Here is a 23,115-nt window from a genome sequence, read left to right as displayed (position 1 = left end):
CTGGAGGCCTTTTGTACACTTCTGTCTGAAGGCCTGTTGTACACTTCTATCTAACTTCATTTGATCATTTACGCTTACGTAAATGTAGATGGAAATTTAGGCCTGTTACACACTTCTGCCTGGAGGCCTGTTGTACACTTCTGTCTAAAGGCCTGTTGTACACTTCTGTCTGAAGGCCTGTTGCACACTTCTATCTCAAGGGCCTGTTGCATACTTTTGTCTGGAGGCCGGTTGCACATTTTGGTCTAACTGCCCTATTTCAAACATTTGCCTGAATGCATGCTACATACTTCTGTCTAAAGGTCTATTTCACACATCTGTCTGAAAGCTTGTTACCTCCATGTGTCTTGAAGGCTGCCTGAAGCTTTTAGCTAAGCACTCAGTCCCGCTATTGTTCACTTAATTATAAACTTTAGGGAGAACTACAGACTTACCACATCCAGCAGATGGTCCAGCACAGAATCCACAAGGTCTTGCTTCAATCCACAGTCTTCTGTGGATCGGAACTCTTTGTTGGGATCTCGCTAAGAAAACAAAAGCAAAAAGTGGGTTAAACAAAATTATTACAATTTGTATGCATGAGGTATAATGTAGCTTTCAGCTTTAATTGGGTGATATCACAATGTTATGATGTCTCCTTGTAGAAAGCCAGTCTCAATGCATACATAATGCTACCTCACTGAAACACCATGCTAAAGATACCAGGCATAACACAACACTCCAATCACACTACACTGCCACTTAGACAACAAGTACTTAATCCCAAGAAGTATTTACCTATCTCCTAGATAACCTCTTAAAATTAAGCCATAGCCCTGTTCCTAACATATTCCATGAAAGCATTTTGACCAGCTGAGCAGCTCTCGTGGTCAGAATGCTCGAGGGAAAGTCCACCAAACAGGGTCAGGGGCTGTAGGGAAATCTGATCAGAAAAGTTGAATAGCGCGAACACGACTGGATGATGGTTCTCACCATATAACTATGGACAGTATAGAAAGTTGTCAGTTTCAACTGGTCAATCTCATCAGTGAAGGAACGGTGTAGGCTTCAAGTGGTCAGTCTGCGTCAAGATGCAAGGTAAAAATCACTCAGGTGATTTCCCAAGCTACATGGAACACTGTAATGGCCTTTTACACAACTTAATTTTTTACATAAGCCAAACTGTATTAGTTTGTGCAGCAAACCAACAACACATACGCAGGTACAGCGAACATGTTAGTGAGACACTAAATTCCTACTCACACCTTGGGCAACATGTGAGCCGATATAACGCGAGTTAAAATTAGTTGTCTGCTGATGTTTGTCTTGGTATCAGTCCAGGCAAGAAAACAATCGCCTAACCGACCACTGCAGCAATGTTTTAAGTTTCAATCATTTAATGTAAAAGTGGCAAATTTCATAGTCTGGCACATAGTGGCTTGACGCCTGCTGGTTGAAAAGAGTATTAATCGCAGCTTTATAAGCATTGGTGAGCAACTCTTAATGGATGTAAATACAACTGTCACATTATAAAATGGCACACTGTATTTCACCTTCTTTCCAAGTGACCCATTCTGACTGATTCATTCACTTTATAATGCTGTTTATACTTTTTTGTTAAGTTTGATTAATTTCTTATCAGAAAAGCTTAAAAGAATGTTGGTATTAAAAGTTTCATTTTAAAGGCTTTTATGTCTGTTTTACAGTGCATTTTTACATGCCAAACATTAGGTAAAATGCAGCATACTGAAGCTGGCTGTCCTAGATCTTAAGTAGTAGTTTTAATGCGGCCGATAAAGTCTAAGTACACCTTTACAGGTAACATAGGACAAAAGAAAACAGAGAGCAGAAGAAATGTTTTAGCTCAGCATAAGACATACATGTAACACCCAATCATAATAAAAACTGATATCCCGTTGCTGTTTTGCAGTTTGTTGCTCAGTACAACACCTCTTCTGCTAATCAATACAGCTGTTAAATTCTGAATGTGGCCCCGAGAATCTCTGCTGGGAAGCCTGCCCAAGCCAATCTGACCATCTTTGTGTGGGACTTATTGATGGGGTCTAGAAAGCGGTCTTTCTCGCTTGTACTTTCCACTCCACACTATATTTCCTGTCAACACACATCACCAAGGTGACAGGGCTTTGTTGAGCACTGAACCAACAGGGAAGAGACAAATACAGAGCGACTGTAGATGATCTCTTACCTGTTATGTCACTCCTGCAACCATGTCCACAAACCTCGATTTTACAGGTGAATATGTATGCACATCCACAATGCACAGAGCACCAATCTCTGGCACACCACATAATAATCATCAGAACACGTGAAACACATGTGATGCTTTGGTCACGTAAAAACCATGGGACGAATCAATGGTCTCACAAAGAAAAACAATGCTGACTGAGCGTAACCAAGCCTAGACAAAGCGGTATGTCCTTGTTCAAAGATTTTAGAAATCTCAAGAAAAAACTGTTTTTTTATTTTTTATGCCCAGACACTTCTTGTACATGATAGGGCACTCCAATTAGATGAAATGTATATAAAACAGTCCCGCCTATTTCAGTATTCAGCTCTAACAAAGATAAACTAAAATCACAATAGCATACATGTGTCAGAGAAATAGACTGTCATGCCATTCCTTTATTTCTTCTGCAGTTTTTTTTTTTTTTTGCTTTTGTGTATTTTTTTTTTATAACACATGTTTAATACAACGTATTTGCATCCATTTTCATCCTACATACAGTGATTACCTGCATCAAAAGATACAATTATTTACAACAAAATGGGAAAGAGCAACCTTCCTAACAATTAACATAATAATAATGCCTAATGTACATTTGACTAAAATTCTATGTCAAGTTGACCTTCTCACCTTAAATAGGGCATTCAGCTCCAAAAAGGAGTCAAATGTTGTTGCATAGAATTCTTGAACAGGAGTCCAGTCATCTTTCTCTTTGGCCATCTTTATGTCCTGTCTGTAACAGCAAATATCAACTAAAAATAAGTACATGTAATAGCAATATAGGGTAAATTTAAACAATTTATAGCTCTATTACTTAGACATCTGGCAGACATGCGAAGTTTACAGGACAGAGTAAAATGCAGAGGTACATACAGATTTTAGCTGGTCCCAGTTTCGCACCACATGGTATCACGAACAAAACTGATAGCAACTATCACGGGTTGTATCTAAGGCTATTTCTAGAGTTGGAAAAAGTTGCTGTGACCTTCGATTACAAACACAACGGTTATATGGCTCAAAAAGTTCATCGCTGAATTACCACATTTGAATGCATTTTACTACATTAAAAAATCTATCTATAAAAAGTATTTTTACACACAGTTTTCAGCTGATGAACCTCATTTCATTTTCCAGTTTTCTTTCATTAACATATGTATTTTAACTGGAAGATAATGCCAGACTTACTCTAACTGTCCAGTCGTCTTGGTCCTGATTGGGTAGATGACCTTGCCTCTGTTTGAGGTCAATGGGGACTTTCCACCTGCGACAACATTAGTCTGAGGAGACAGTGCTGACACATGACCTCTGGATGGAGAAGCACTGGGCGAGCGGCCATTGTGAACCGTCAGCTGATGTTTGACATCTGACGAAATGGGAGGTAACTCAGTGCGTCCTTCCGAGCCAGGTGTTGCATTTAAGCTTCTACTCCCAGAATCCTTGTTGTTGCGAGTCTTTCGATTTGGTGTAAGATTTTGAAAGAAGTTTGCAATTGTTTGGAGTCGACCACCAGATTTTTCTTTATCCTGAAATAGAGAAATGACTATTTAGTTATTTCTTGATTTCGAGATCATTTCACTTATATGGCTACAATGTGCCTTGTGATTATGAAGGAAACCCCAAACCTTACTAAACATACCTGTTGGGTTAATTCTGCAAGATTTTGCTACTTCCCTAGGAGGCTGAAAATATAAAGGTCATTTAGACACCTGGAGGTCTTAACTCTGAAAAGCAACCTGCGGATAGTTGTGGGGTTTTCCTTGGGCTCTGCTCGGTTTCTTTCCACCATAATGCTGGTCACCATCGTATAAGTGAAATATTCTCGAGTAGGGCAAAAAGCACCAATCAAATAAATGAATAAATAATTCTGAAAAAAATTTTCTGAAAAAGGTATTGTGTTTGTGCCTGAAGTGAAGTGGTTACACCATGTCATCATATAGCTGATGGGCCATCATCATGCTACAGGTTTATAGTCCTCATGTTACAGATGTAACGTCATCATGGTACCTGTCCAGTTGTGACATCAAGACGTGTACACATGCACCGTCATCATGCCACACAACTACCGTTATAATGATGCAAATTTACCATCATTATAATACAAATGTACTTTCACTACACTACCGTATGTATTTAATATACACGTAAAAATGTCCGATATTTTCAGAGAGATGAACTCAACAAATTCACTTATTTATTAACTATTTATTTATTTATTTGATTGGTGCTTTACGCCGTACTCAAGAATATTTCACTCATACGACAGCAGCCAGTGTTACAATGGGAGGAAACCAGGCAGAGCCGGGGGAGGTCACGGCCATCCGCAGGTTGCTGGCAGACCTTCCCGCGTACGACCGGAGAGGAAGCCAGCATGAGCTGGACTTGAGCTCACAGCGACCGCATTGGTGAGAGGCTCCTGGGTCATTGCGCCCTACTGGTGTGCTAACCCTCCCGGCCACAGACGCCCTGACCTTAACAAAAACTGAGCTCATCCAATATGATTTAAAAGTGTCAGATGTATTTCAGTCATACCATTTAAAAACAACATGGACGTGGATAAAATGCCACACAGACTTATTTATACCTCAGAAATTATGTATATTTACAAAATACAAAGTCAACTTTGTAATGACCTGGGCTCAAATTGAGGTTATCATTTGTATTTTGAGCTCTTACAAACAAGTGAAGGATCAAAGTTTTTTTTTAACATTTTCTAAATTAAATCACTGACATAAAGTTATAAAAAATAGAATAACTGCTGTACATGCCCTAAAAATTTGCCTGAAAAATGTATTTTTGGAGGCAAATAGAGGTAAGATTAATATTAACCGGGCACCTGTGTTGGTGACCGTTACAATTTTCCACTACACTGTCACCCTATATCTATCTTACAAACCAACTTCAACACCACCTTTTCTAATATCAGTAGAGCATTGAGAACCAGGGTGGTGGATACATGGACTGCTACGACTACCATTCTGATATGATAACAGAGTTAAGAGGATGGCCCCCAGGGCACAGTCAGGAAAGCACATGTCATCTGATAAAGATGTAGATGACAGTCATGTTAACCAGCACGCAGATCACACGCTTGACAGCCCAAGTGTGACCAACTCTAACACCTCCATACTTATACCTTACATATTATCAAATACGAGGCTGCATGCACTTTCACATTACCAAGGCTGTATTTCCTGATGAAAATGTGGTTTTCATCCCCAGCAAAGTCTTTTCAAGGCTCCCTGGAGTTAAGTTTAACATAACTATTAAGTCTCACAGACAGAGGATCCTGCTATATACAACACTATACTCGTCTTTCAGGTCGTCAAAATCTTCATCATTCTAGCAATCCATCATCATGTAGTGATTATCATTTAATGGCAGCTCAGCTCCTAGCTATGGCTTTAAAGACCTACAAGGTGATTCCCCTGCCACCTTTTTTTAATCTATATTTATTTTTTAATTTCACACGATGTTATTTCATACACTGCCATGCTAGATAATATAGAAAGCCAACTGCTTTTTCACTTCAGCTTAGTTCCAGGATTCCTACGTATAATGGAAGTGACAAACTGCTTCCTGTCACACATGGGACTGTCACCACGACATCCAGAGGTGCTCATGGATATAGCCTCACAATTAATATGTTCAGCTATGGTCAAACAGAGAACTTAGAGCTGAATTCAGATCAAGTCTACAAAGTAATATCCCCAGCATTGATCCAACTTAACATTTAGCGATGAATCCAAGTTAAGTACCACACTTAATACATCTACATTTAGCACTGGCATGATTGGTGCAGTTAAAAGTGTTCTCAATTCAAGTAGTCTAACAATGACTACACTCTGCCTTCATCCATCTGAACTGAATTCAAGCCACATTCCACAATTTTTAACTTTACATAGTGAATCTCATTGTACACTCAATTGTCATCAAATTCATCCTTCAGAGGTAAATTTCAAGTAACATTCCACACGTAATATACTCAGCATTGGTCCACTTGAATTTTGAGTTCAATTCAAGTAAAGGCCAAGGAGAATCCAATATTATCGAGATGAAATCGTTATTGGGATCCAGCCTTTTGAGTTGGCTGATGAGCCCAATACTGTGTTCTCAAAGTTACTCACTGGCAACATGACATAATGCACATGCCTGGTTCCCCACACAAAGAACCAACCAACCAGTACATGTCAAAGAGGGATAAAATGAAACCAGGAAACCAGGTTCATACATTTTTCATCTTCTGATTAGAACCAACAGCAGTTGTACGTGTTTGTGCACACAAAGCCACACCCGCATAATGCTATAGCTAACCGATCTGTACATGTTTAAGATGGTCTGGGGTCTCCCATGTAAAAGCATGCAAAGGGAAGACAAAGCCTATGTTATGATCAATACTTCTATGTCAACCTGCCTTCCATATTTATCAGTCAAACAAGCATATGACCAGACAAATACACTATGGATGTGTTTTTTGTCATGTATGTCTTTCATAGTTTATGCTGAACTGTCTGTACAGAATTCTCTCTACCCAATTGTGTCTACAGAATCCGCACTTACACTGTTGAATACATGGACTATCTCCAATTCCTTATCCAGATGGCAAAGCAAAAAGAAATAACTTGTGAAATTTCAAACTGTCACAAGGAACATAAAAAAAGCCTTTCACACACACAATATTTGCATTATTTAACATACTGATGCTTCTCTGTGAATTGCCACCAACGTGCATGGTTTTGATTTACTTTCATAATTTCATAAGTGTACATTTTTGTTATTCTGCCAACAAAATGAGTACAAGAACATAAGATTTCGCTTCGTCATGGTGAAAGGAAACATGTGCATTAAAGAGACACCAAGAATGAATTATGAAATTATAAGGCGATGCATATTTTGGTATGAATCACATGTGAATGTTGATATATGGATCCCTAATTAAACTGATTTTGTTACATATATAGATATCCATGGTTTAATCCATTTTGTTGTAAAGATATACACGGTATGATGAATTCTGTATTATATCCAAAATAATATGAATTTTTTTATTCGCATGGATGTATATTAACACTATTATCGAAATAAAATGTTACTTACACCTCCGACAGTCTACAATCATGTGCCTTTGCTGGCACATTAAAGTTTCACTCTTTTCACAGCCAAGAGGCTCTTTGTCAAACGAAGTTACGTGTTCAAATCCAGCCTGCGCTGCCTGGGCTGCAGCTTTAAATCAAGTTTCTTTTTAAGGTACGTACTTGAAAAGAATAGTGGTGGTTTCATGTGGGCATGGATTGGTTTCTTTCATTCCAAAAGACTCACTTGGGAGAATCAAGGACGAGCTACGCAAATAACAGTAGAACATCGGTTTGTTCTATGACATCACACTGTGTGTGTGCTTCATATTTGTTTTATGAACACACATCTACTGATAACTGTGATGTAATAAAGGAAAGAACTGAAAAGTTCATAGCTTTGGACTGTCTTGTTACAAGCTGAAAGGAGTTTTAGAAGATCCCCGTTGTATATACACATAGCATGAAATGAAACACGAAACGCTTTCAGTATCAAGTTAAACCATCCTGAAACAAGGACAACTGTAGCAACATCTCAAAGAGTTAACGTCAGGTTGCATTTGAGCCACAGGGCTAACAATTTGATCAACTCAAATGACAGACAGACACAGTAATTTCCCCAATAGCTGTGACATGCCCCTGAAAGCTGTACTTGAGCTCTTCTTAAGGGATTGCTCCATGTTACATTTGATTATTTATTTGATTGGTATTTTATGCCGTACTCAAGAATATTTCACTTACAACGGCAACCAGCATGATGGTGGGAGCACACCGCGTAGAGCCCAGGGGAAACCCAAAGCCATCCGCAGGTTGTTGACAGACCTTCCCACTTATGGCCGAAGAGGAAGCCTGCATGAGCTGGACTTGAACTCACAGTGACTGCATTGATGGGAGGCTCCTGGGTCATTGCGCCATGCTGATCAGATCCTGTGACCTACTCGGCAAAGCAAAGTGTGAGTGATATTTTTGTAATTTATAACTATTAAGGTAACAGCTTGTTGTTTTCGAAAATCCATAGGCTGGACGTAATTACTGTAAATACTTAAAATTCCACTTTTACTTTATAACTTTGCTCATAATACTGTTGGGGACCTCTGTGGCTCAGTTGTTCAGCGTGCTAGCGTAATGACCCAAAAGCCTCTCACCAATGCTGGCTTCCTCTCCAGCGTGGGAAGATCTGTCAGCAACCTGCGGATGGTTGTGGGTTTCCCCCGGGCTCTGCCCGGTTTCCTCCCACCATAATGCTGGCCGCTGTCATGTAAGTGGAATATTCTTGAGTACGGCATACAACAAAAATCAAATCAATAAATAAATAAACACAATACTGTACATTTTTTACATGTTTCCTTATATGTAAGCACATTAATATATAGTTAATTAGTTACTTCATTAGATCACTGCTTAAGAGCATAAAATACAATTATAACCTGATGGTCAACCTTAGTTAATTAATTGCTTCTAAACCCTTTCCTAAATTTCTGGATGTCACACAAAAATATTAATTCCTATTTAACATATACACACATGGTGATGTATAAATTGGTAAGGAATATATGTATATATCTATCAAGCTCCACTCCACTTGAGTAAAAAGTAGCAATTTGATGTGATCCATATAAGAAGCACATGTATTGCAACAAACCTCAAACCACAGAGAGTATCTCATTCTAGAAAAAGTTAACCATCATATGTAATCAAATCATCCACAACGATCCACCAAATTGAGTTCCTTAGCTAACAAAGCATATAGGTCACAGGTATAGAGAATGCCTTTGTAATAAATGAATATCCAGCTACAGCTGCAAATGGAAAAAGTATGTGGCATAAAATTCATTTTTATAACAGCATAAACCTATTTAACATTGGGCCAGGCACAATTGTTTCTTTCTATTTTTGATATGAGAATCACTGTAGAGAAATGAACAATGTTAAGAGTCAAGATAGCTCATGAAAATGGTGAAAGCGATTCACATTTCTTCCATTCACATATAACAGTTTTAATATAACACTGTGTGATCTTGTTACCAACTGACTAGTCAATTCAGAATTACTGTATAAAAAAACAGCAAGGGTATTACTGTAAAGGGCTAGTCATTACAACTGAAGAAATGGGAGACTTTTTGTGATCATTTTGTGATCTTAAGATCTTAACTTCCCGTGTAATAATATTTCACACAGCAGGTAAAACGACCTAATCTTGTGAACTGTTGTCTCTCTGGTAAATTCATATACATGTATTTAACTTTCATCTCTGCTAAGTGTTATTGGATATACTTCAGTCTTACTTCATTTTTTTTTTCTTTTTTTCTTCTCAGTTTTCTTTTACAGACAGGCACACGGTCAGTGGACGCTAAACTAACACACCTTCTGTCATGCAAACTTACAGACTTACAGACAGACAGGCTGAATGACGGCCGGACATATATGCCTACTTATTTCAACTGCCACAGGGAAAATGATATCATTTACATTGCCATTCAGCTATCTCTCCAGAGATTCTCCAAAAAAGAGAAACACTTCGGCAAAATGGTACACCATGAAACATATCTCTTTATGACTTACACTAGCTGAGCCGTCGGAATTTCGGAGTCTGTTGCCGTTGACTCGGGTACGGTTGGTATGATGCATCCGCAGACTAACCGCGGTCTGACGATCATAGAAGTTACCACAGTTCGGACAGATAGTACGCTTCGTTCCCTGTGCCTGCCCCACCGTATATTCACACGATGAACAGGTCAGTGCCGTCAGCGGCCGCTGTTCTGAGGGTTTGGAGGCCATGGGACGAGATGACAGTGTCATTTGGGCCGTTTCTTGTCCATCACGGAGAGCACATGGTCTCGCCCCTGTCTCTCCGTCTCCCTGTGCATCTACAGGCTGAAGTGAAGTAAGCCAGCAACAGCGACCCTTCATGCCAGCAGCCAGCAGCCCTGAGCCAGACTCACTTCATCGACCACTACGCGAGCAGCTACACGAGCATTTGCAAAATCAGGACTAGCGGAGACTCGGACAAAACTTAACGAATGTTCGTGTATACACAATTTAGGAGTATTAACTGTTTTAGTTAATTTGACTCTAGTCGCATTTATAATTGGGGCTGCATTGTGTATTTTTCCATTTTCAGTGTGCACTGAACTCTATGAAAACATGACTATGAACATATTTTCTTCTATCACATCAAAATAACCTGGATGGATGAATGAATTAATTAATAACTGAATGAACTAATTAATGAATGACTGAACGAATCCAATCATCTGATCAATTACTGAGTGAATCAGTATGGATATACACTACGTGTGAATACATCAACTGCATCCCTATGGGAATACGTTAATTGTCACCGACTAATTATTTTTTGTTGGTTTGTTGTTTTGATTGTTTGTTTGATATGATGTCAATTTAAACGTTGCCTTCAACAATCTTTTGGTTATCTGGTATATCGTAATGGTGTGTTCTTGTGTCAAGGCAAGCCCAGTGCTGACATATTTACAGTGCTGACTCACTGGAATACGCACGTACCGTGACATCACCCATGTATATCCAACACATCCGAAGTCTCGCCACGCCTTCTCGTGGCTGCGCGTTATTTCCATTTCATTTGATTCCCTAAAAGCAAGTGAAAGCAAGCGTGACGTCATGACGTTACAGAAAGAATGAACATTTCTTAACCAATACCCCAGTCACATGGCAAGATTTAAACCGGATGAAATCCGAATTTAATGCCAGCTGTAAAAAAAATGCGTGCGTTCACACGAGAATATGTGCTTAAGCGGCTTTTAATGACGCCCAGACCAGACATTTGCCCGTTCACACGCTTACATTTAAGACGTTTAGTCATGGCAACGTTATCCTGACCTCCATTTAATCCAGTTACTGTTCACACGACACATGTAAACCGGCTCAAGTCCTGGAACTGGATTAAAGTCACGTCGTCAACAGAGGCAAATAAACCAGATTAAATGCCGCCGCTCTGCGTTCTCACGAGCGACGTCACAGGCTCGAAGTCGCTTTCGAATTTAAACCAGCTTAACTTTGTCCGTGTGAACGGGATACTATTTGCAACAATGCTGCTTATGATTGGTTGTGTTCTTGATTGACAGTTCGGGAACGGATACCCGGCCAATCACGTGCTCTTTTAAAAGCTGACTGCCAATGGAGGTAAGAAGAACCTAACTTACCTATTTAAAGATCATTGGTATGACTACTTCGGATTTGAGCCCTTGATCCCCGCGTCCCACTTACGAGAAAATTGCCCGGTTCACACTGTATGCCACTTGTAGACGGCCCAACTGAACCAAACAGCTTTCCTTAACATACCAGCGAGCATCTGTTAACTGAAGTTAACAGCAGTTAACTGAAGCTAGACCCACGCATGACTGGAGCAGAGCCAGCTATAGAAACAGCCTATATGCATAGGCCCATATGAATTTTCTGAATTGCACCTTTAAAGGCCATGTGAAAAATTTTTTTAGTAAAGTTGGTTAGGGAAAGAAACTTGTGGTGTCTTCATTTTAATTTTACTGGGACTTATACAGTACTCTGAGTAATGGTGTTTGTTCGTTTCTATATTCAGTCCTAATTTTGGCTGTGCGATTGTAGTGGCGCGCAAAACAGTCGCTTGGTTTCTTAGGTCTTTAACAGCCGGTTGCTGATATGTTTCTCCAGGTTAACTCTGGCTATCAGCAGCCAGTTTGTATCGCCTCGTGACGTCACGGTTTCTTTGACAGGTGTTTCGATTTGTGTGGCCTAGGGGCCGTCCGTGAAATACTATGCCAAATGCCAAAAATCGAAACGAAGTAAAACGGACAACAGTAAAACGTAAGTTTAGCCTACTCATTGTTTGCAGAGCCCATTTGAGAAAAAGAATTAGAATGACAACCTCCTTAATTGAGATTAAATTTTATGACATTTTATTTTAGTACCATGGACACATTGCGGTTGACATTTAAATTTTAGGTTTATTTAGTAAGCATTTTCTACCGTTTTTTGAGAGGTGGGGGTGAAATATATATGCCCCAATTTAGTAACTGTCCCACATCAGCCCAGCAGGGGGCTTAAGTAAGTTTACCTTTACAAAGTTGCGGTTGAATCATGGCTGGTAATCCCAATCTAGAGTAACATCGGAATTCCTTGTATACAAGTGAACAAGGCCAGCAAATCAACTAAATGTCAAATCAACTACGATAACGATAAGCTCCACAATGATATACTTCTCCAATAACGCTCCCACATGAAGTTTGAAACTGCAGTTGGAATATAACAGAATGTAGAAAGTTAAGAAGGCGTTTTATTATGTTTTTTCTCCTATGTAAATTCTCCTCACTAGGGGGATCTTTCCGTATTTCTTCAAATATATATATATATATATATATATATATATATATATATATATATATATATATATATATATATATATATATATATATATAGAATGGTGATGGGGATGTTTTCCTACGCAGATAATTCGAGACCGGGTGATGCAGTGATCCACTCCGCTCTTGTCAACGAAACTCCTCCCACCTATTTTCAACAAATTATCATTAAATATACTTAGCATATTTACGGGACGCAGTATTTGGAATCTGATCGACCTTGGGCGTATTTATAAAATAAAAAAAGGTAAGATGATCGAGACCTTGTTAAAGCAACTCCTCGTTAAACTTAGCAGATCGATGCGTTGGGGATAACATTTATATGAAGGTCCCTATGTGAGGTGTAATGTTTGTTTTTTTTTTTCTTTTCTTCTTCCCACGCTTTAATAGGTGTGCATGTAATTTCCACAGTTCTATATAAAACAGCATAAAGTAGCACACAGAAGATGATGTACATGTATTACAGATTTACACAAGGCTGGAGCGGGAGAAACTGCATGATGGCACCTATTTGAAAGATTCTCAAAACTTCCGATTTGAAAGTATATACTGATTGGGTTATTCTACCTGTCTTGATGGAAAATAACCAGCATGTATGAACAGGCCTACGTCTGTGATTGTTTTTGCTTTTTGTTCACAGATTTCGTATGTTTTGTCTGAATCAAAAACGCATATGGAAAGTGTCTCATCCTTTTTTAAAGCGTTGCAAACCTTGAAATATAAGCGATAATTTTTTATTCGATTCCTACCGATGAGTTTTACCAAATGCAAATAATACTGTGGCCAGTTTTCTTTCAGTAAATGACTGAAGCTGTGTGTATACCTTACATATGCATGGCGAAATTCTTGAACATGATGTAAACAAAATCGAAATATTAAAATACTAAATATAGTTAATTAGATAAAACCCAAATAATTAATTATCTATGACCTTCCATCATTTGTTGCAGTTGTCATGCACGACACTACTTTACAATTTATTGAGCAAAACAGCGATAAAAAAAAACCTGCGTTACACCCAGAATTCATCCATTCTGGAAACTGCATGGCACTATTCCAACTGCTGCTTCTTGGTTCTTGGAGAGACAGACAACAAAGTTGGTAGTGTATAACATACACTATAATATGGGTATTCAATGCTATGCATTAAGCACAAATAAGAATACATTTTTACGGTATAAATATTATGTACATTGCAGGTGCATTGATTGATTACATGGTTAAGTACAGACGGTCCCAATTTGTGTCAATCAGAAAAATCGATCTGTATTCGTTTCCACAGCTACAGGCTTCACACGGTCATATCGATCGCCCATTAACTTCAGTGCCTTTACAATAAACATTAAAGATTTACAACTGATGACGCGTGCCAAACACCGAAGTCTGGCCGATTCTTTGCCACCAATAAATATAGACCTATACATATCCTTATACGTGTGTGCTTTTATATAGGGGTTTGTATCGGTCTGCACATCGTATGTGCAACATGCAAAATCTTTGCATTTATTTATTTCATTGATGTTTCACGCCGTACTCAACAATATGCAAATCTGTGTTGAAATCGGAACCGGTTATTAAGCCATTGCAATAAGATGAGCTTGTACTGTTATAAGGTGACTTACTTAGGTGACAACTGAGATGGATAGACCTATATAAAGGCCCTGTATATTTATAAGCTCTCTCCCAATACTTTATGCTATCCCAAATTCCAACAACCTAGCCCTTCTACAGTGATATGCGCCGATCGAGTGGGTTCGTGTTATCATTAGTTCAAAATACAACAGTATTTGTAGGTTTTATTATAAGCTCTCGTGTTCTGTGGTAAAGTTCACCTCCAGTAAGACATTTCACGTAATTTTTATCTTTCGAAATTCAGTGATGGATTGGATGTGATACTGGGATATCTATTGGCCTGCCATAAGTTATGCCTCGTTCAGTTGAATCGTTTTAAATAGGCCTTTACATGTGTCCCATGTAGTCACAATTTTATGTTAATTTTCTTATCTGCATAACGCTTTGGGGCTGAAGAACAAGAGTATAATTATATCAATATCCTTATAGAATAATGGCTTTCTTTAAAAAAAAAAAATTCGCTCAACAATGTAGGCCATCTACACGAAACTCTTCTCTTTCCTTCAGAAATTCAGTTCATGAGGAGTAGCGGTAACCATTTAATATTTAGATTTTTTTTTTTTTTTTTTTTTTTTTGATAGAGTGAAAACTAATGAACATTACAATTTTGCACCGTATATTGTAAACAATATATTTTAATCAACTAAAAATATGTTTAAGTGATGTCCCATTCAGCGATATAAAAGCTCCGGTCCAAATTCCGTATGTAGTTGAGGGTTAACAATTTTAGCCTGCCCAGTAGGGGGCGCTGTTGAGCCACAACAACATATATCCGGAAGAACATTGACTAATCGAAGAAATCGAATTCCTTTGTTCTTTAGGTCACCTCTTTCTGACATTCACGATGGTTTCAGTGTATTGACAGGTGTTTGTAGAAAGACAAGGGGAGCAAATTATCCACGATGTGAGTATTTCGTATTTAAACATTAGATGATTTCTACTCCATTTGTTCAGTCATCTTCGGTGTGCCTTCACTGAATGACACTGACAGCGACATTTCGTGATTTGAAGGCACGAGGCAGATTAAGTGTTTCAGCTGCTTTTGAACTTCCCAGGTTGAACCAGTCCTTACTTTAGCCCTTAAAGGTGATTTTGCATGTAACACATGGTACAGTATACCATTGCATTGTGCAACAATACATATATATGGCTGTGTGTGTGTATGCATATATATATATATATATATATATATGTATAACATATATGGGTACGTGAAAAGGTCTGCAGCGACCTGCAGATGGTTGTGGGTTTCCCTTGGGCCCTGCCCGGTTTAGTCCCACCAAAGTGCTGGCCGCTGTCGTATAAGTGAAATATTCTTGGGTATGACATAAACACCAATCAAGTAAGTAGATAAATAATGTGAGTGAGTGCTTGGTTTAACATCGTACTTAACAATTTTTCAGTCATGTGACGATGAAGGAGTCCTTAGAGTGTATGTAATGTGCCTCCTTGTTGCACCGCTTTTTTATCCACAGCTGCTTCACGAGAAGATGTACCGAAGGCAAGTAAGTCACCCCGCCCAAGCCATTATACTGATACGAGTCAACCAGTCATTGCACTATACCCAATATGGCTAGCGCATGGTTTCAAAAATGTAGAATGTTTAAATTTTTTTGATGTCTGAAATTAACCATTTAATAGTCATTCATGGAAACCAGACAGTCTAATATTTGTGTAAATGGTTTCTGAAACCAATTGAGAACAGACAATGGTAGTGAGTTTATATCCTAAATGTTAATAGGATATTAATGTTTCACACAAAACAAGAGCAAAATAAATTGAAAAAAAATAATAATAATAATAACAATAGGATATAATCACTGTAATGTTAAAAGTTGAAACCATTGGTACTAATTAAATACAGTTAATTGGATAATGGATAATTATGGTAACATTATGACTATGTTGTACATCTATTTTTTCAGCCTGAAGTTTCTTCAACACACATGGTGACAGAAGCATTCATATCCAGCAACTATTATAGAACTATCCATTGTTGAACTGTACGTACGTGGTTTGTAATTTTTTGTTGTCATATGGTTTTATTTAATTTCTTACCTGGAATATCTAATCCCATTATCCACTAGATGCCATGTATTCATATTCCAATTCTTGTACATTCAACTGTTTTTTAATTATATAATAATAAACTAGTGTTCTGTAACTATGCCTAAATTCTTTGAAAAGATTGAAAAAACCATGAAAGGTAGATATATTGCATCAAATCTTTTGGCAGTAGAATGATGTTGCAGTGACTTTTTCTCCTCTGGTAGCAAAAGTCCATTCCTGTGAGGCATATGTGATATTTTTTGTTCATACAGATTTAGATCTACTACAGTGTTAAAACACCAATCATATAAATTTAAATAAAGTAAATATTTAATTGCTTCATTTATTAAAGTTTTAAGTTCTATGCATTTTTGTTGGTCTTTGCATTTTAGGTTTATTCAAGTTTGCTATGTATGATTTTGTCCCTGTCTGTGAAACGCCCAGTGGTCACTGTGTGAAGTCCAATGTCCAGCTGTGTGACATAAAACCACCACAGTTTCCAGCATGGTTCAACTCAGAAAAAAAGTCCATGTTAATGAAGAATTGTCCATCATGGAAGGCATACGAGGGTAAGGGCATTTGTGTGAATTAGGCAAATCCATATTCATCTTGTATTTCCTTTGTGCGAAAATGAAGGCTAAAAGTGTTTTGCATCATCATGATTTGATTACTGATGAGAAATTATAATTTCTAGATGATTTTTTAATATTTTACTGTGATTTTTGAAGCAAGATAAGGTAGTCAAGTATTTCATGTGGAGTAGTCCATGACCTGTACATGCAATGTGTAGGACTTTGGCACAACCTATGCACGCAATGTGTAGGACTTTGGTACAACCTGTACACGCAATGTGTAGGACTTTGGTACCACCTGTACACGCAATGTGTAGGACTTGGGTACGACCTGTACATGCAATGTGTAGGACTTTGGTACGACCTGTAGACGCAATGTGTAGGACTTTGGTTCGACCTGTACACACAATGTGTAGGACTTCGGTACGACCTGTACGCGCAATGTGTAGGACTTTGGTACCACCTGTACACGCAACATGTAGGACTTTGGTACAACCTGTACACGCAATGTGTAAAACCAAATGTTTGTATGTATTTGAGTAGAAGTCGTCATCACAATAGTTTGCTTTCGTTTCCTTTCTAGAGAACTGCAAAGGAGGATTTGGTGAGTGTTACAACAAGTAAATCTAACCAGTTGAATAGTTCAGTGCTTGACATTGCTATAAAGTAAATCAAAACATGTAATAAATTATATTAAATGTACAAAACATGAAAAAAATTTCAAATACCGGATGTATAAAGTTGATATTCATAATACATGATAAGTGTGATTATATCGTATCAAGCATGCAATTTCATTACATTATACTGTAATTGATTTACAGGAGCGCCCTAGTACATTAGGTGCAATGTTCTTAAACATGAAACTGACCGCCATTATACAAGTGAAAAAGTTCTTATGAAATACATGAAAAAGAACTATAGAATAAAGATTATGTTTCCATGCCAAATGAAGAAAATTATGCACTGCTATTTTTGTTAAAAAAATTTCACTTTGGGAGTATTTTTATACGTGTTAATTACATCTCTATGTTATGCATTTTCCGTCAACGATTTTTTCAAAAATTACGCCACCGTTGATCTTGCTCGGAACTCGGTGAATACCCCCGAAGTACCCCGAGCCCGGTGAACTGTGTTGCTACAGTGTCGCCCAGGTGACATGTACACAAATACTGCATGGCTTCTTCTGGCCAGCTTAGTATCCCCTCTGCGCCTCTACACCTGCGCTGATCCAGTCTGTTCCCCATACCCCTGCCCTTATTCGGCCAGACCTTCTCGGTCTGTCCCCCTTAGAGGTCTTTTTAAATAGGGATCATCGTTGAGGCCACCGCTGGAAACTACTTAATTTCCTGACTGACTGCTGGGGCCTTAAGAAACATGTACCTTGATGCCATTCCCCCCCCCCCCCCCCCCCCCCCCTACCCCCACCCCACCCACCCCCACCCCCCACCAAAAATGAAAATTGAAAAATTTATTTCAACTGTTATATGTTATTACACATGATAATCTGCACATTAAGAAATAAAACCAAAGCGTTTCATGTATCCTTCAAGTATGGTGTTAGACAACATACATTGAGTCAACCAATGTAAAGGATTCTCCTTTGTGCTTCAGATTCTCCGCCATGGTGGGTGGCCTTAATCGTGATAACGTTTCTCTTTATCACTGGCCTGGTGATCTTCTTACTGTACAAGAAGAAAAGACTGAAATGGTATGTGATTCATACTGTTATGGACTTTAACAGTGCAGTACTGCTGAAACACTTTACTAATTAATATATGAATTGAATTTGGATTTTGGATACATGCATTAAAATCAACAATTTTCTTTTTTTTTTTTTAAATATTATGCATATGTGTTTAAAATTGATGAGTATCACTATGCACACGCCATGTTATATACGTGTTGTGACATACACCATGATTATCAATGTGGCCACTTAGTCCTGGAGCCAGATGAAGTTCAAAGCAACACTGTGGGTCATTTTTGCCCTGTCAATTCATAGTGACTTTGTAATATAATTGTAGCCGTCGTCTTATTAGTGAAATATTCTTGAGTATGGCGCAAAACACCAAACAGAGAAATAATATAATCATACTTGTAAGGCATGAATGATGAGCAGTGTTGTCACTGAGTGAAATTCACAATATTCTCATAAAGATGTAAATCGGCTTTCAGGGCATCCAGGGTGAGTGATGTAAGCCTTCAAGCCAAGCAGATGTGCTGTAAACACGCAGTGGAGACCAGTAACACTAAGAGTAAAGACAAAGACCCGAGCTGTCCCAAGGGTGGTGGTGACAAGACACAGGAGATTAGAGACAGGGTGACAGGGAGCCAACTGGAGGACAACTTCGGAAGTCCTACTCCTGCCACAGAGCCATATTACTATGTCCTGGAAGAGCGTAGCTCTGTTGTCGTCATCAAGAACTCTCCACCTGAGATGGGAACCTTTGGTCGGAGAGTTATCCCGCCCTACTCCCCCACCACAGTACAGAGCCCACCTCCCACCGCTGAACTGCATCAATAACAATGGTCATTTAAACCATGGGAAACCCGCCGTTTTGTTTTATCCCAGCGGAAAGGTACAGGTTGCTGAAGACAAAAGAAGAGAGAATACTGGTCCAGAGAAAAGGAAGAAGAAAAAAGGCAAGAGCAAGCAAAACAGCTCCCAGTTGAACTCAACTTCAAATATTGATGATAAGTATACGTATGCCGATTGAGACTTGTGCAAATGTCAGTATTTTCAAGACAAAGACTTTTTTGTATGACCATCTCTCTAAATTATTAACAAAGGTCTTTTCTGCAGGTCCTTTTCATTTGTAATTAAAATTGCCTTATGGGATTCGGATACAGTTACAAAAATCATTCCTGCAAAGTTGTGAAAATCAGTCATAAATGAATTTTTTTGGATAGTAATTGTTGTGAAAGTCAGCCATTTGGTCATTCAGTTCCATTTAGTATTAAACAACATGTACTTTAGAATGTCATTATAACCTTGAAAATCAAAACATTGATATTAGCAGGTTTTTGGGAAAGCAGTATCTTTTTTACCAGCTGGTATTATCATTCAGAGGACATGATATCAGATATCTGTAGATTTTTAAAAACAGTATCTTTTTTTTTTTTTTTTCACTGAAATTAATGTTTTGAAGTTCATAATCTAAAAATACATATACATGTGGTCATACGTGCAGATGACATGTCACAGTTTTCCATGACACCCTTTGTTGTGAATTTAATTCCAGGGGAAAGACTGTTGGCTTTCAAAACAGTCCACATAAAAACATAAAAGCAGTCTGTGTCTCTGAAAAACGTTACTAATAAGCCAGTCCTGAGTGTATTTTTAAAACCAGCTCATCTTCGTAAGATGTATTGGAGGTTTGTTTGATGGCCTATGTTTACTTTATATTAGTGCCTGAGTAGGGACACTTTGATGAAATGGAAATACTTGCAATGGTATAGATTTATACTACAACTTTAATACTAGTACGTGTATATTTTTATTAGATTTCATACCTATGTCATGGACGTATGTAAGTTTGTTTTATGTTCTGGAATAATTTTGAATGGAAATGAAAACATGACATTGCATTATATTTTGGAGAAAAAAATATGTTTAGTACACTGTTTATGTCAATATTTTATTTCAGGAATTGCTTATTGAATTAAAATGAAAATGTGCATAATGTGGGGTTAGATTTGTTGAATGCAGGATAAGTGGTATTTTCTAGGTGTTTCTAGTGAATATTTTTGCAAGTTTATATATTATTGCTTCGTAACCATTGTCATTGTTTTTTGTCATACTTCTTTTTATTTACTATGTGAACATGTGAACACAACGATTGGGTTTGCACATGACACAATGAATAAGCATGTTTGCAAAGAAGCAGTATTGATACATATAAATGCATTCTGTAGATATTCTGGTATATGGCCATCAGAATGCCTTCACATGTATGCCCATGATTTCATGCATTAGCTTTGCTAAACGCATCACATGGTGTAGTATGTGGCTTTGTTAACTTCATTGTATGATATTCAACATTTGCTTCGTTGAACATATCACATGGTTTCATTCAACAGATTTGTTACAACACTGGGCACATTATAGATTATAGCACAGAATGTGATATTCATACTGTGTACTTGTACCATTCTGTTTGGGGCCTTTATTATATCTACTCTGGCCATGGTCTGTAGAACTGTTATAAGAACAAGTGCAATTTGATATTTATTGACACACACAATATATTTGTTGTTTAACAGGTTAATTAAATTAATTAAAAGTGCTCTTTAAAATTGTATGCATAATTTCACTTCATATTGTCAGTTTCCAGTAGTTGTATATTTTATTCTTCAATTTTGGTGCAATAAATCAAGCTTTACTCTTTCGGTGCTAACTTCTTGCTTTTTTGTATATGTTTTAAAGTTACATTTTCCATACTTTTCCCAGTATTTTGTTTCATTAATTGTTATTATGTTGTTGTGTGAGATTGTCCTCCATGTTTTTTTTTTCTTTCTGATGAGTATAGCTACGCCTAGTAAGATTTGTAACTTTTTATGGTATTGTATAGTCATAAATTTGTGTCAGACTTTTTATTTTATTTGTGCGTATTTTAATCAGTCATGTGATGTGCTATGTAATTCCACAGTGCCATAGTGCTTGAACTATAACACTTATTCATTGTACAGAAATAAGATCCGAGCCATAATCAGAACTTTGATCATTTGATCTTTTTTCATGTAATTATTCTGATACATTGAAGTCATTTATACGATCAAGTTCAGAACCAAAGCCATTACATCACATGTTTGCAACATTAGAACCTGAAATAACAATGTCGACAAATGTTGTATCTTTCAGAAACAGCAAGAATTTATCTTAAGATTCTGTATGGTGTTTTGCCTTCAACATGTAACCATCATTTATAATTAAGTTGCATGGTATTAAACATATCAAATATGAGGCGAGAGTTTGATCAGTTATAACCTTAAATATTGGTCATGTTTTTTCAATGTTGTTTCATTTCAGCTCATTTTTTGTGCAAAAGCGTTCAGTGGACAGTGCATTCAAAATAGTTAACAAATATTTCATAAAGAGTTAAATATTTAGAAGAATTACATTTTTCTGAGCTATGAAATTGGATATATCACAGTTCAAATTAGAGCAAATTTGGGGCATTCTTCTTTTTGCCAAATACTCAAATACGCAAACAGTCATAACAGTCTTTGCCTAAAGAAATAAATATGAATCCACAGTGGAAACACTACTGGGTTACCGGTACCCCTGTCTTTTCTATTGGTTGGCTAGATACTGGGTTACCGGTACTCCTGTCTTTTCTATTGGTTGGCTAGATACTGGGTTACCGGTACCCCTGTCTTTTCTATTGGTTGGCTAGATACTGGGTTACCGGTACTCCTGTCTTTTCTATTGGTTGGCTAGATACTGGGTTACCGGTACCCCTGTCTTTTCTATTGGTTGGCTAGATACTGGGTTACCGGTACTCCTCTCTTATCCATTGGTTGGCTAGATACTGGGTTACCGGTACTCCTGTCTTTTCTATTGGTTGGCTAGATACTGGGTTACCGGTACTCCTGTCTTTTCTATTGGTTGGCTAGATACTGGGTTACCGGTACTCCTGTCTTTTCTATTGGTTGGCTAGATACTGGGTTACCGGTACCCCTGTCTTTTCTATTGGTTGGCTAGATACTGGGTTACCGGTACTCCTGTCTTTTTCTATTGGTTGGCTAGATACTGGGTTACCGGTACTCCTGTCTTTTTCTATTGGTTGGCTAGATACTGGGTTACCGGTACTCCTGTCTTTTTCTATTGGTTGGCTAGATACTGGGTTACCGGTACTCCTGTCTTTTTCTATTGGTTGGCTAGATACTGGGTTACCGGTTCTCCTGTCTTCTATTGGTTGGCTAGATACTGGGCTACCGGTACTCCTGTCTTATCCATTGGTTGGCTAGACAATCAGTTCTGCAGACACAGAGCTGTAGCTCTCTTGTTTATACACTTATATGCTGATAAACAGAGTGTGCAGAGTGAGAGCTGCGGACATTGGGCGGATCCATGCCATTCCAATCCAAAACGAGGGTGTGGTGAATAAGTAGAATACCCCTTAAATTCAGAACAAGAAATAGTTTTCTTCAAAAGTAAGCCATTTATGCAAAACCAGGTTCATTGCAATTAC

At 38.0% G+C, this 23,115-nt stretch overlaps 2 protein-coding genes across 2 annotated transcripts in view; one reads left to right on the top strand and one right to left on the bottom strand.

Annotated features, from left to right (window-relative positions):
- LOC135466522 (probable E3 ubiquitin-protein ligase HECTD2) overlaps positions 1-10,101 on the bottom strand; it is a 41,766-nt gene extending 31,665 nt beyond the window's left edge. Inside the window, exons 1-4 of the mRNA XM_064744051.1 lie at positions 9,856-10,101; positions 3,410-3,747; positions 2,855-2,957; positions 435-524 (exon numbers count right to left, since the gene is read on the bottom strand). Coding sequence (XP_064600121.1) covers positions 435-524; positions 2,855-2,957; positions 3,410-3,747; positions 9,856-10,092 — 768 coding nt within the window. The 5' untranslated portion in view covers positions 10,093-10,101. The remainder of the gene's footprint in view (positions 1-434; positions 525-2,854; positions 2,958-3,409; positions 3,748-9,855) is intronic.
- A 4,983-nt stretch (positions 10,102-15,084) lies between these two features.
- On the top strand, positions 15,085-22,285 carry LOC135467731 (uncharacterized). Its single transcript, XM_064745556.1, has 6 exons — positions 15,085-15,201; positions 16,223-16,300; positions 16,739-16,915; positions 17,502-17,522; positions 18,533-18,629; positions 19,097-22,285. The coding sequence occupies exons 3-6, from the start codon at positions 16,756-16,758 to the stop codon at positions 19,443-19,445; spliced, it is 627 nt and encodes a 208-aa protein (XP_064601626.1). The 5' UTR covers positions 15,085-15,201; positions 16,223-16,300; positions 16,739-16,755; the 3' UTR covers positions 19,446-22,285.
- Positions 22,286-23,115: the final 830 nt, after the last annotated feature.

Source organism: Liolophura sinensis, chromosome 6, assembly GCF_032854445.1.
Source record: "Liolophura sinensis isolate JHLJ2023 chromosome 6, CUHK_Ljap_v2, whole genome shotgun sequence".
NCBI classification, from domain to species: Eukaryota; Metazoa; Mollusca; class Polyplacophora; order Chitonida; family Chitonidae; genus Liolophura; species Liolophura sinensis.
This window is presented reverse-complemented; position numbering and strand designations above follow the sequence as displayed.

Bases quoted from the DNA above. Each gene is read 5' to 3' on its own strand.
- LOC135467731 (XM_064745556.1), top strand. From the start codon at position 16,756: ATGTATGATTTTGTCCCTGTCTGTGAAACGCCCAGTGGTCACTGTGTG. The intron at 16,916-17,501 runs GTAAGGGCATTT...TTTCCTTTCTAG, and splicing joins ATCATGGAAGGCATACGAGG to AGAACTGCAAAGGAGGATTT. The intron at 18,630-19,096 runs GTATGTGATTCA...ATCGGCTTTCAG, and splicing joins AAGAAGAAAAGACTGAAATG to GGCATCCAGGGTGAGTGATG.